Source organism: Otolemur garnettii, unplaced genomic scaffold (assembly GCF_000181295.1).
Source record: "Otolemur garnettii isolate 467f Iridium unplaced genomic scaffold, OtoGar3 scaffold00010, whole genome shotgun sequence".
Classification (NCBI taxonomy): domain Eukaryota; kingdom Metazoa; phylum Chordata; class Mammalia; order Primates; family Galagidae; genus Otolemur; species Otolemur garnettii.
The window spans coordinates 1,958,584-1,972,998 of record NW_003852405.1 but is presented as its reverse complement, the minus strand read 5'-3'; the positions used below and the strand labels follow the sequence as shown (position 1 = coordinate 1,972,998).

Sequence of the window (14,415 nt, the reverse complement as noted above, 5' to 3'; positions counted from 1 at the left end):
AAAAAAAAAAAAAAGAAATATAGGTGGTTTTTGTGTCCAAATCTTGTAATGAGATTACCTTTCTGGGTTTGGATACTCTTCCCAAGCCCTGATCTTTCCTGTAACCACCTTTAGCTATGTGTCCCAGTGTGGCTGGGGATGGTGTCAAATGGCAGGAGCTGTGTCTAGGCATGTCTTTCAGACTCACCTTTTTGGCTCTTCAACTGCATCAAAGGTAGGCTGCTGTCACTTGCCAGCCTGTGCCTCCTCTTCCCCCCACCTTTCACAGGGCAGACTACCCTTTTCTCTGCTCAATGACACTGGTCTGTCCTTTGTCATTGCCCTCACCCTTCTATCCCCGTGCCTGGCTGCTATGGGTCTTGTTTTTAAAACTGCACTGTGGGAGATCCAGGCATCCTCCCTGAGCCAGCTGGCTGCTGTGCCAAGGCCTGTTCAGAGTTAATAATAATCATTAGCTGAATGGTGGTGGGGCCTTTCAGCTCCAGATCTCTAAGCACTTGCCGGCTGAGTCAGCCAGCCCTCACCGTCCCCCTCTTCCTAAGCTGTGGAGTATACTAGAATGGGGAGGCACTGTGGGAGTGGAGGGAATTTAGGAATTCTGGTGCATGGCCATGCCTTAAGCCTTCTCCCGCCTGGGAATAGGCATTGACAGTCCTCTCAGTAAACTAATAAGACCTTTGCATCAGAGATCAAGATATGTAGGGAACACAGTGTATGCGTGGCTAGGACTGGTGGTGGCAGTGGCAGTTACTGACTGTGAACCTCTAGTACTCCTGCCCTTCCATTTACCTGTCTTCGCCTCAACCAGGTGGGCAACCCTGGTACTGATGTCTCAGCCTCAGCATTTCTGGTGCCCCTTGCAAGTCTAGAGTGCCATGAGGCATCTGGTTTAATGCTTGATGCTCCTGTGTCTGGCTGGCATAAAAACCTAGTGTATCATAAAATGAATGGTGCATTGGTTTGGGAACTGGGAAACCTGCAATATGGGTCTGCTCTGTTCCTAATGTTGGCGTGGTAGTGGGCAAACCGCTTGCTGCTTGACCTACCTCACAGGGATGTTGTGAGGGTTAGACGAGTGAATGTTAAATAGGCAGAGAAAATTTCAAAGCATTAAACAAATGCAAACAGGTGGTGTTATGTTCTTATCTTTCACTGAGCCTGGCTCTGGGCTTTATGATTCTTAAGGAGGCAGTAAACAGTTACGGATAATGATCCCAAGAGGACCTGAGTCTCAGTTGTGCTGGCCATCGTAAGAGAACATGGACACAGTTCTTCTCTCTAGATGCAAGGTCAGAGTTTATCCACTTCTCCCAGAAATGCCACCAAGGCTATGACTACAGAAGTTTGCCTTAAGTGGTGCCTACCTGGTGATTTCAAGTCATGGGGCTGACTGCAGATGTGGGAGTAACACTTGTCCCCTAGGTCCGTTCTAAAGTTTCTGGAGCTGCTGGTCACAAGTCTATTTAAATCTCCCCATACCAAGGAAAAATGGGGCAGACAAACCAGGAAGACAAGAGCAAGCAACAGTAACAAACAGCACAGCCACCCTGGCCCTCTGGTTTTGCTTGTAGCCATGAGCTGAAGGAACCTGCCTGGGGCACTGGAGATGCAGCGCTGTGACCCTGGCTTCCAGGGGTGCAAAGCTTGGTTTCCCTTTCCTTGTTTCAGACTCTTAGAGTAGGATCCTCAAAGTGCTTTATCGGAATTAAAACACACCACAGACACACACACACCATGCACGCACACCATGAAAGCAATTCTGTTTAAATTTTAAATTGGGGGAAGGATACTTTCCATTCCATTTGTCTGAAAGCAGCCAGCAGTCTGCCTGGAGTGGATGCAGAGAAGCAGGAACAACAGCAGTGCAGTAGCTTGAATATCTGCTTTTTATCTTAATTGTTTTTTTCTGTCCAAGGATACATGAATGAAACACTGCCCAGGCATTGTAGCCATAGCTGAAAGGCAGGAGGATGGTGCCCCAAAACTGCCATGGAGGGCAGTTTGAAGGAGACAGTTTCCCACACTGGGCTTAATGTGGATACAAAACCTCCAGTAAGATGACCTTCCCCCAACCCAGAAGGCTTGGCTAGTCACTAGTGTGCTCAGAGAGTAACAGTCCCATTTTTACAGTTTTTGGCCGGGGCTGGGTTTGAACCCGTCACCTCCAGCATATGGGGCCCGCGCCTTACTCCAGTCCTATTTTTAATCCTCTTGCTGTCAGTTTCTCAGATGAGTTTTAATCTTGTTGGAAGCAGATTAAGGAATAACTTCAGGCTACTCTGTGGTATCTGAGGAGTCAACTGTCTCACTGAGTCTGCATGAATGCCCCCCTCGCACCTATCATTAAAGCAGAGTCCCAGTTAATGGTGCTTTCTAAGGATACCTGGTTCTGCCAGGGTCCATACCAAAAGCAAACTATAACCAGGTGAGGGAGCAGTGGGTGAGGGTAAGGCAGCACAAAGTACTGTCCAACTCCAACCTGCATGTGCATTTGTGCACATCTTTTGTGTTTCGTTGGGGACAGTGACTCTTGCTTTATGTATGCCAGCACAGAAGGGCACTCAGAAGTCCCACCATAGGGCTCTGTGTCCAGGCTCACTGCAGGTTGGTTCTCTTAAGTGATGGTTCCACACACCCCCATGATTCACAGAGAGTAACCAGGCTGACTAGTTTGAAGGCCTCGGGGCAGGTCTAAGTGTCCATTTTGTATTTTCCACCGGCCACTGTATAAGCCTGATGAAGGGGCTTTGATTAGCAGCTGTTCTAGCCTTCCTCTCTCATGCCCCTGGAGAGGAAGCATCCAGCATGGGCTCACTGTGGCTAGACCACAAAAGCCAACCGTCCTACTGCAGGGACCTGACATTTTTCTGCCATGTGAGCTGAGAAAGTGAAGCTTCACCACTGGTTTCTTGGGAGACAAGGTGCAAGTGGTGCAAGAACTGCAAATGCAGAAAGGGAAGAGAAGCCAGGCTAGCTGATACACTGAATGCTCATCTGTTCTAAAAGGCACTGTCATATCAGCCCCTATCCCTAGAGGTACCTAAGAGGAGCTAGGGAAAGTGCTGTAAGACATGACAGACAAAATTTCATGTCTTGGCAAGAGTCTAGGGAACTTCTGTGACTTGTAGGGGTGACTGAAGAGATGCAGCCATGGACTTCTTTGGGATGGTGGAGAGAAGAGTATCAAAACTTCTCAGGCTCGGAGACAAGGTCCAAAATAGAAGGGAGAAAGAACTCCAAGTAATCTTCCCCAGATCTGTTCTCTTTACCAGCTTCATCCTGTTGACCAAACTATTAGCCAAAGTAAAAACTGCTTCTGCAGATTGCAGGAGTGCTCTGGCATCAGCAGCTAAAATTTCATTGACTGCCAAAAGTTGATTTATCTGATGTGCCTGGCTGGTAGTTGTCTCCATTCCTCACCTTGGCTGTTCCTCCTGAAGTGAGAGACAACTTCCTAGTTACAGGAGGGCTGCCCTTCGGTGGGGATTTTATGAAATGTAAAAACTAGGGGTCTATTCAAATACTGATTCTTTTAATTTCTTTTTTCCTTCTGTCATTTCTCCTTCCCCTTGGTACTCCCTTTCTAGAATTATCAAGAGAGGAGCCAGAGAATTAGCATGGTCAGAGTGCGGACTCCAGTCCAATTTCTGGTAAGCTGAGTTTGTACCCAAAAAGTGAGGATTTCATTTTTCCATTCCATGCAATGCCTAGGACACATTAAACTGTCACTGAACATTAACTTTTTAGCCTAAGATGAACATACTTTTAGTTTAAGATGGCTGCCATTTACAACATGCAAATAAATTGGTAATAATAAAAATGTTGTGAACATAAGCTGCTCCCCACCATTTTTTAAAACCCAGTCCAAGCATTTTCCCATATTAAGGTTAGTGGGCTTGATCCAGAATCCTAATAATACTTACTCTACAGGGAGGCAACTCTTCTTCCCAGGGATCTAGGAAGCCTTCATTATCTACATGTCTTAGCCCCAAGTCATGCAATTTCTGAACTCTAAAGCCTTAGTGACATTTCTTTTGAGACTCTGTATCTAAGGGGTCAGCAAACTATGGTCTGTTGGTTCAACTAGCACACTGCCTAGTTTTATGTGGTCTGTGAGCTAAAGTAGTTTATATACTTTCAAGTGGTTAAAACAATATGAAATTCACATTTCAATATCCGTAGAGTCTTAATGGAACAGACCCACAGTCGTTCACTTATATACTGTCTGTGCTGTACTGCTGTTCTAGTGGCACAACCAAGTGGTAACAGAGGCTATCTGGCCTGTGAATCCTAAAATATTTATTATCTGGCTCATTACAGAAAAGGTTTGCTGATCCCTGGTCTATCTTAATGACTTGATGTGGATTTCCATGTCCTTATTTAAAGATTCTCTCCCTAGATAGGCCACATCCTTCTGAAGAACAGAGAACCCCACCCACAGGCTGAAAAGGTAAATAAACCAGATTGTGCCAGAACAGAGACTCAAGCCAGGTTTAATGATCATTGTCTAGTTTTCAGAGCCCAGAGGCTCCAAGGTTTGCCAGCCTGGGTATACACAAGTGGGAGGAACAGGGTCCTGGACATGGGAGGCCAGCTTGCTTTGCCAGCAGGGCTACAAGGAAGTACAGAGGTAATAACACAGAAAACTGCAATTAGTCAGCTTTGCTCTTCCCCAGCTGGGGTGTACCCTCTCCTGGCCCCTTCCTGGGGGCCCCCTAAATACAGGCCAAAAAAAAAATCACAAATAATTACATAGATTATAGAGCCCTATCACACTCTGTCTCCAGGAACACCTGCTTCCTAGGAGACATGTCTGGTTTATGGTGCAGGGTGGAGTGTGGGGATGAGGTGATCTCCCACCCTTTTCTTATAACCATACCTCGTAGTTCTCTACACAGGGTTCTATTGAGCTTACATATGCTGAATACTCAATCCTTCACTTAAAAGGCTACCTCTGGGTTCTATCAAGTGAAGCTAACTTGATAGAATTTCCTCTATCAAGGAAAAAGCTAATCCGTTGAATCTCTTGGTGAGGCAGCCAGGCACATATACTAGGTGTCTCAGACCAGGGGCCAACCCAATGGATAAAGGAGGGAGATTCAAAGCTTCCCTAAACTGGGTAGAACTTGCAAAGAAAATGGCCCTTCTAGTCCTCGGGAGCTCCACTAGAATGCCTGCTTCATTTGACATTCACTTTAAAGATTTTCAGAGCCCTACATGGTGCCAAGAGGGAAAACTAGCATGGAGATGAAATTTTCCCAGGTTTCCTGTTGAGTCTGAGGAGAGTTCTGGTTACTGTAGCTCCAGTAACAAAATCCTCAGAAGTCTCTGGAATATAACCAGACAACTTTCCCCCCCCCCCGTGAGCAGTTAACATAGGAAGAACAACTCACAGCTGCTTGGCACCCTGCCAGTTTCCTTCTGGGTCCTTCATTGACCTAGTTCTATCTTAATTTCTCATATATATAGTCTTTAATCTAAGGGAGGTTTCTGAGGAGCCTAAAGGACCAGCTAGCTCCTCACCACCCCTTATCCCAAGGTCTTCAACCCATGTTTCTCCTAACTCCAGCCTTTGCAGAAAAGTGATTCAGTGCCACAAAGATAAGAGTGAAGCATCAGGGAAGTTAGAAATGAAAGTACAAGAGTTTGTGTATTTGAGGAGCCTGGCATGGTCACTGTCTCTCCTACAGGGCAAGAAAATTGTGTGAAGTTGTGCACATAGGTGGAGACCATTCTGAGAGTGGCATTAGTGGGAACTAGCGATTCACTGTCCTGATGGAAGTCAAGGTGCTGATGTGCATGCATACCTATAAGCATGCATACCTATGAGCATGCAAGTACTTGAGGGGAATGCTGCACCTTTCTCTCAGCAAGACTAGGTTACTAATAAAGGATGGACAGCAGTCTTGAGATCCCAGGACCAGACAAGGGGAAGTACTGAGTTCCAGTCACCTTCCCCAATCTTCACAGGATGTTTAATAGTCAGGCCCTCCTAGCAAGCAGCCCTCACCTGCAGGTAAGTAACACCTCTTGGAACCTAAAGAGCAGTTCAGAAAACTAGAGGATCTGGAGAACTTCCAATGGACAATAAATATGGGAGGGAAGAGACACTGAAAAAGACCAATATCAGAAAGCAAGTTCACCTTTGCCCTGCTCATCCCCTGCCAAAGCTCAGAGCAACCACTTCCCAGGGCATCCAGTATTACCAAAGGGAAAAGTTAAAGGGATCCATCATCTCCATACCTGAAGTATTCTGCAACCTGGATGGAACATAATATTGAGCTTATTCTTAAGCTCCTCTGGCCTGACCACCACAACTGCACAGACTTCTAAGAGGGATGGGGTGGCAGAACTTTCCTTCTGAAAGTTTAGTGCTACCAATTGTCTCTGCTACAGATTGCCCAGAATGTTATGGAGAGGACAGAACTCTAAGCCACTCCAAATTGCCATTCTGGGGCAGAGACCACCTGATTCCACCCCTCTGATGACAAAATCCCATACTTTGGCTTTGCAGCAGGAGTGAGATCTCTGAGTGAGGAAGCCTTGTCAACATAGAGGAGATACATACCAGGTCCCCTCTACCTCCAACCAAGCCCAGTCTAACCCAGCTGAGGCCAGACTTTCCTGGACTCCTCCCTTTGCAGAGAAGCATATTAGGGAAAACTCAGAATCCCACCTGAGGTTGATAGGGAGACTGAATGAAGAGAAGGTATTATGCAGAAAATCAGTTAGGACCAGCTGGATGCTACATAATAGATGCAGATTTACCTTCATCCTAGTGTAAAGTGGGCCACATGTGTGGCAGGCATCCACAAAAGCTCTGTCTTCAGCAGCCCCCACCGTGGTCTTTCACACAGATACTGAGAATCAAATGCTAACCAAGGGTTTCACCAACCAGGGAATTAGCCTATCTGGAGTTCACCGCCCCCATCTGCAAGTTCTGTGCTGGCACTTCTGCTGTGACACACATCTATCAGTTCATGCCATACCCCTCTGTGCCATTGGTTCCAGGACAAGGCACATCCCACATTGCTGCCATAACCAAACAGACAAAAGGCCAGCTCCTGCAAAGATCTATCTACCCAGGGCTTCTGGAGAAAGAGGAAGGCTTTAGTGAAGTCTCTCAGTAGCTTTGGGGCATTTTATTGATTGAGGTCTCAGTCTTTTCCTGACTCATTTTCCAAAGGTTTCCAATTTCCCCAGATGTGAAGTATGACTTCCTAACCAAAGAAGATACCACAGTTTCCCCCAATGTGGCTTCTGTGGAAATACTCCACACACACACAACATCATAGATGTGGTGGGCAGAGACAGAAAAAAATTTTTTTCCAAATAATTTTCTCTTAAGGAGCTAGGGATGACCTCAAAAAAGTTTAAGGGATCTGCTTTTCCCCTCACTCCTTCCTCATTCCCATTCAGCTCAGGAATGCTTCTCTTCCTCAACCACATTGCGAACTGCCAGGGCTTTGGGTAGGGGGTGTAGCATTTGCCGGAGGATTAACATATCCGTATTTGAAGATTATGGCAGCCACACCCTAGTTAGGGTCTTGCCCTCTGTGACCAATTCCCTTGAGGTCAGGAAGAACCCACTCCCTTGGCCAGCCAGCCCTCTCTTTCCATCCCCTCATATCCTTCAGGGGTGCATTACCTCTCCTGGGGCAGAATCTCCCCACCAACCCATCCTGCTCACACCACAATGGGCGTATCAGAGAAGACCGAGCTGACTGATTCTGGATCTGACATCCTCCGTTGGCCCTTGCCTGTTGCCTCGGGCACCGGCAAGGTGTTGCCTGGTTTGAGCTTGCCATTTTGACCCTGCCCAGGTCCAGCAGGTTCCAGGAAGGCCACCCGCCGGTCAAAACCATCATCTTTGTCCCCACCAGCCATAGGATCATGGTTGGGTGTGGTACTAAGCATGGAAGAGCTGAGGCTGTCTCCTTGATGGCTGGAAGGCTTTTCTACACCCCGGCACCAGCAGCGGCAAGGGGTGAGGTATAGGTATATGAGGACCAGGACCACACTGAGAATACAGCCCACTAGGGTGGTATAGGCTGTGTTTAGGGTGTCATGGTGTCCGTGAGAGGTGGAATTGTACACTTTCAACTCCACAGACAGTGTCTCATTGAAAGTGTCCCCTGTGGCATAGCAGGTATACACACCACCGTCCTCGACCTGCACCTGGTGGAAATGAAGACTGCCATCCTTGGTCACTGTTGCTGTGCTATTGGTCCCCTGATCTAGCACCCGTTCATTGCTTGGTGTCACCCACATCTTGGTCATCCCCTGCTGCTTGGTGTCACACTTGATGGTGAAGGTATCACCCAGGTGGGCTTCCCAGGCACGCTCCTTATACTCACTGCAGTTGAGGAAACTCAGGTTGAAGACATTGTACAACCTCTTGGAGCTGTTAATGCAATACAGGTCCTCCTGAAAGTCCATGACGGAGCTCAGCTGCCGGTACTGCCAGTGTGAAAAGAGCTGGTAGAGCTCACAGTCGCAGTGCAGGGGGTTGTTGTGTAGGTACAGCCCGTTCTTGATCCAGGCCGGCAGCTTCTGCAGGTCAGGCAAGGGCAACTTATTCAGCTTGTTAGAGGAGAGATCCAGGAGTGTTAGTTTGGGTAGCTTGGCTCCTTCCTTGACCAGTTCCAGAGGGAAGCGAGAGATCTGGTTCTGGCTCAGGTAGAGTTTCTGCAGCTGGGCCATATTGTCAAAGGCGGAGCGGTCCACCGCCACAATGTGGTTGTTGTAGAGCAGCAGCACCTCCAGTGCTTCCAGTTCACTGAACAGGAACTCATCCAGCGTCCGCAGCTGGTTGGAGGAGAGGTCCAGGTAGCGAAGGTTGGGGACTGGGGAAAAGGCCTCAGAGGAGATGAAGTTCAGGTGGTTGTGGCTCAGCAGCAGGGAGTGCAGGTGGGTCAGGCGGGTGGGGGTCCACTCAGCCCGCAGGCGGCTCAGATTGTTGTGGCTGAGGTCCAGCAGTGCTGTGTAACTGGGCAAGGAATGGGGCACGTTGGGCAGCTGCTGCTTGGAGCAGCTAAGGATGTTGCTGGCGCACAAGCAGACGGCAGGACAGCTAACCAGGGGTCGGCCAGCTCTGGCCACCTCAAAAAGGAGCAGGAACAAAGACAGCAGCAGGAGCCAGAGGCCTCGCAGGTCACGCTGGGGTTGCATAGTGTCACTAGAGTGGGCGAGGAAGGCCACAAGGAAGATCTGAGAGGAAGTTACCCGGGCATGTTCTGGTGGGGTACAGAAGGGTCACTTTAGAGAAAGAGGATGGGTTTGTGGTCACTGAGGACTCTACAGGGAAGGACCACCTCTCCCACTTCTCCTCCCTTCCCACCCCCCTCCCACCTCCCCCTTTGCACTAGAAGAGAAAGAAAAGAGATGCTGAGTAGTTCCCAGGCACTGTGCAGGGAGTGGGCTCAAAATACTGGGGCAGACGAGGAGATAGCACAAGGGCCCATAGGGCTGGGGTCACAGGGATATAGGATAGGGGTTTGCACAAGATGTCAGGGAATGTTGGGGGTCACAGGGATTGCACAAGCCGGGTTTGGAGGCGGGGTAGACAAGGCCTGTGGGGAGGAGCTGAGGGAAGGTCAACAGGGCACCAGGCTGTGTAGGACGCACCCTGATAGGGCTGAGGGTCCCTGGGCCTATAGAGGAGGGCTCCCCACCCCCCGGGACCTCTGTTCACTGCACCTGCTCGGCGAGGACGTGTCTCAGCCCATGGCTGGTCCCGGAGCTCCGTCGCGGCCTCCCCTGGCGGTGTCTCACCGGCCGGCCTGTCACAGCGCCCGCCTTACGCAGGGGCCCGCGCCTGACAACATCGCCTCCCTGAGACTTGCCGGGCTCCGCTCTGCTCGTTCACGCCCCGCCTCGGTCGCTGCGTCCGCCAGAGTCCACCGACCACAGTCGCCGCCTCGGGGTCTGCAGGCCCGGTGTGGAGCGGTGCGGGGAGCCGGAGGCGCCGCGATCCGAACGGAGGGAGCGGCGTGGGGGCTGCGAGCACCGCGCGCGCGCGCGCCCGTCGCCGCTGCCGGAGCCTCGGGGCGCGTGCGCGCGGCGGGGGCGGGGCGCACGTGCGTGTGTTTGTGTCCGAGCCCTCCCGGCGGACGTGCGCGGGGTTGTAGCCGCTGTCCCCGAGCTGGGTCATTTTCTCTGTGAATGTGCCCGGAATCCCGAATTGGTGATGGAAACTGTCAGGAAGAGGGTCCCCGGCCTCTCAGGCTGCTTTATTACAACCCCCTACCCCAGTACCCTTTCTTCCACCCAAACCCACCCTCAGGAAAAGTATGTCTAACTGAAATCAATTAGCAGCAACTGACTTTGGGGCAAGAAGCGTCATATATCTTTTAATTTTACAAATTAAAGGCATCTGGCTCAGCTCCCACCTGTCAGTGTTGGCGGGAAATTCATTAGTCACGACTTGAGTTTTCCCCCTCCCTTCTCTATGGAGCTGTAAAGTCCCAAAATTTGAGGAAGAGGAATGTTTTTTTCCTTCCCAGTTTTTTTTTTTTTTTCACAGCTCACAGCAACCTCCAACTCCTGGGCTCAAGCGAGTCTCCTGCCTCAGCCTCCCGAGCAGCTGGGACCACAGGCGCCCTCCACAACGCCTGGCTATCTCTTGGCTGCAGCCGTCATTGTTGTCTGGCGGGCCCAGGTTGGATTCGAGCCCGCCACCCTGGGTGTACGTGGCTGGCGCCTTAGCCACCTGAGCCACAGGCGCCAACCCTCCTTCCGCGGTGGATGCTACAAGTCTGTGACTCTTGAGGTTATCAGTCAAGGGCACAGCCTTCTAGCCTGCGAGCCAGTTGTGTACGAGTGGGAGAAGTAGGTGTGTCTTTGGTGCCTCCAGGCCCAGGCCTGAGCTCCCCTCTGGTCTACAGCCCAGGCACCTCTCCTCACTCCACCTGTTACACACACAGGGACTGCATGCGAGCCAGGGACAAGTTTCCATTCTTGAAAACTCCAAAACCTTTCTCAGCTTGGAGGAAATCATTAATTCCTTAGGTCTGGCCACTTGCCCTCTTCCTGAACCAGTACCAGCTTCCCCTACTCCCTTCGTGGAGCAATTCTAGCATAGTTTCTCTATTACCTAATCTTCGAGATGAAGGCCAGTGGTGGGGGTGAAGGGGTGTCTTTAGGGTGGTCCCTGTAACAAGAAGAAGCAGTTAACCAGTATGTTGTGGGGGACTGGAGGGTGGGGAAAGGGGAATGTAGGAACCTTATAATTTAAGATTTTAGCTATTCTAAAAGAGATGGAATATAGGGGAGAAATTACCTTTTTATTCTTTCTAGACTCTTACAACAGCAAGACTAATACTGAAATTAATGTCACAATAGATTAGCTTGCTGGGCAGTGCCTATGGCTCAAAGTAGTAGGGCGCTGGCCCAATATCCCGAAGGTAGCGGGTTCAAAACCTGCCCAGGCCAAAAATTGCAAAAAAAAAAAAAAGATTAGCTTGCTAAGATATTTTAAAAATTTTATTTTTATTTATTTAGTTTTTGAGACAGAGTCTCAGTCACCTCAGTGACTGTGAGCTCAGAGTGCTGTGACATCACAGCTCACAGCAACCCCAAACTCTTGAGCTTAAGGTATCCTCTTGCCTCAACCTCCCAAGTAGCTGGGATTACAGATGCCTGCGGCAAAACCGGCTTGTTTTTCAATTTTGGGTAGAGACAAGGTCTCATTCTTGCTCAGGCTTGTCTCAAACTCCTGAGCTGGAGGGGTCCTCCCACCTCAGCGTCCCAGAGTGCTAAGATTACAGGTGTAAGCCACCATGCCCAACCAGGCTAAGAGTTTCAAAAAGAATTTATGTCTGTCACATGTTTTATCATGACTTTAAGTGAATATATTATTTTATCTCAAGAGGTATTATTTAGCATGTTAACCTTATGCATGGTGTGAAAAGGTCTTCATTTTCCTGTTTATCCACATATCAGGCAACAGTGCAAACATGAAGAGGATGTTCTTTTTGGAGGGCAGGGAGAAATCCTGAAATCATATTGCATCAGTTATCTACTGCTATATATCAAAATTTCCCCAAACTTAGTGGCTTACTACAAAAATATACACTTACTGTCTTTCACAGTTTCTGTTGGTCAGAGATTTGGCAGTGACGTAGTGGACAGTTCTGGTTCAGAGGCTTCTTTTTTTTTTTTTAAGACAGAGCCTCACACTGTCAACCTGGGTAGAGTGCGGTGGCATCACAGCTCACAGTAACCTCCAACTCCTGGGCTTGAGAGATTCTCTTGCCTCAGCCTCCCAAGTAGCTGGGACCACAGGCATCTACCCTAACAGCCGGCTATTTTTTGGTTGTAGCTGTCATTGTTGTTTGGCGGGCCCGAGCTGGATTCAAACCCGCCAGCTCAGGTCTATGTGGCTGGCGCCTTAGCTGCTTGAGCCACAGGCACTGAGCCAGGTTTGGAGGCTTCTTATACAATCGAAGTTATATGTCAGATGAGCTATAGTCATTAGAAGGCTTTACTGGGCTCAGTAGATCAACTTCCACAGAGGTTTACTTATGTGTATCATTCACATGACTGGCTATTGGCAGGAAATATTGGTGCTGGTCCACAAGATGGCTTGATCATCCTCACAGCATGGTAGCTGACTTCCCTCAGAGCAAGAGATCCAAGAGAGATAAAGAGAGGAGTCACAGTGACCTAGCTCTTTGAAGTGACACCTGTCACCTCCACTTTGATCACATATACAAGCCTTGATTCAATATGGAGGGGCTACACAAGGGCACAAATACTAGGAGGAGAGGATCACTGGGGACCATCTTGGAGGTGGGCTGTCACCCATATCATCTCTGAAATCACATCTTTTATTATTTTGAAAATTTTCAAACATTTTCAGTGTTAGTAGAGAAACATACACAAAAGTAGAGTAAATAGTACAGCGAACTCTCATATATTCATCATTCATATTCAATAGTTATCAAGGAAATGACATCATTTTATTTTGTATAAACATCCCTGCAAAATACACAGGTACTCTTCCCACTGCATCCCATATCCTATACTAACTCTCTTTAGGTTTCGATGTTCCAGGCTCTCTCTTCTCCCTTTCCTCTTTCTGCTACATTTAAGGGGTAGGGTAAGGACAGGTACAGAAAAAGGCGGCCATTTATGCTGAATACTGGTTTCACGAGTGGGTACCTACAATTTGGAGGGGTAACCACAAACATAGTCTTCATTCAGTCTCTTTTTCAAAGCTTATCCAGAAATAACCATGCCTCTTTAAAATGTTGATGGGTGTACAAATCATTAGGGGATTTTGTTAACACAGAGATCCTGAATCGGTAGGTCTCGGTGGGAGGCCTTGGGAATCTGCATTTGTGACAGGCTAACAAGGTGATGCTGATCCTGCTAGTCCACAGACCACGCTTTGAGTAGCAAGAGTCTGGAGCTGTACTTCCCCACTTGGTAGCCATTAGCCACATGTGGCTATTGAAATTAATCAAAATTAAATAGCATTATAAATCACTTCCCTAGCCACATTTCAAATGCTCAATAGACACATGTGGCTAGCTACCCCACTGAACAACACATCATCACAGAAAGTCCCATTAGATGGCACGGGTATAGAGAACTGACTCATAACAACTCTCCCACAGCTGCTTTTTAGACCGGAACAACTATCTATTAATTTACAACAGAAGAGGACCTGGGAAGAATAAATAGCAACAGGTTATTTTTAGTGAATGTTTATTTCCTCTTGCTGGAATGGATAAACCTAGTGTTCCTAAATACAATTTAGAAGGCTGGTTAGCTCAGTACTTGTGCAAAAGAGGTTGGATATGTCTACCTTGCTATGAGACTGAATGAATCGCCTTTCTTCATTCTAGAAATATTCTTTTCTTCCTTACGAACTAGTATTGGCCATTAGAATTAGAGTGGAGAATGCTGGAGGGGGATGCACCCAATTAAGAAGCTGTATTTTTACTTTTAAAAATACTTTTACTTTTACCTTTGGCTGAGCAGGTGCCTCAGGCCTGTAATCCTAACACTCTAGGAGGCTGAGGTGGGAGGATCACTTGAATTCAGGAGTTCCAGACCAGCTTGAGAAAGAGTGAGCCCCCTCCCACTGTCTCTATTAAAAATAGAGAAAAAATTATCCAGATGTGGTGGAGCTTGCCTGTATTCCCAGCTATGCAGGAGACTGAGGCAGGAGGATTGCTTGAAACCAGGAGTTGGAGGTTGCTGTGAGCTAGGCTGACACCATGGCACTCTAACCTGGGCAAGCAATGAGACTCTGTCTTAAAAAAAGTGTGTGTGGGCTCAGCGTCTGTGGCTCAAGCGGCTAAGGCACCAGCCACATATACCTGAGCTGGTAGGTTGAAATCCAGCCCAGGCCCACCAAACACCAATGATGGCTACAACCAAAAAATAGCCGGGCATTGTGGCGGG

General features: G+C 48.4%; 1 protein-coding gene across 1 annotated transcript; it reads right to left on the bottom strand.

The window, feature by feature from the left end:
* Positions 1–4,467: 4,467 nt before the first annotated feature.
* AMIGO1 (adhesion molecule with Ig like domain 1) lies at positions 4,468–10,034 on the bottom strand. The gene is made up of 2 exons (XM_003784063.3): positions 9,700–10,034; positions 4,468–9,258 (listed from the first exon to the last, which is right to left on the bottom strand). The coding sequence occupies exon 2, from the start codon at positions 9,169–9,171 to the stop codon at positions 7,687–7,689; it is 1,485 nt and encodes a 494-aa protein (XP_003784111.1). The 5' UTR covers positions 9,172–9,258; positions 9,700–10,034; the 3' UTR covers positions 4,468–7,686.
* Positions 10,035–14,415: the final 4,381 nt, after the last annotated feature.

What these genes read in the sequence shown, in the direction of transcription:
- AMIGO1 (XM_003784063.3), bottom strand. Translation starts at nt 9,171, where the DNA reads ATGCAACCCCAGCGTGACCTGCGAGGCCTCTGGCTCCTGCTGCTGTCT.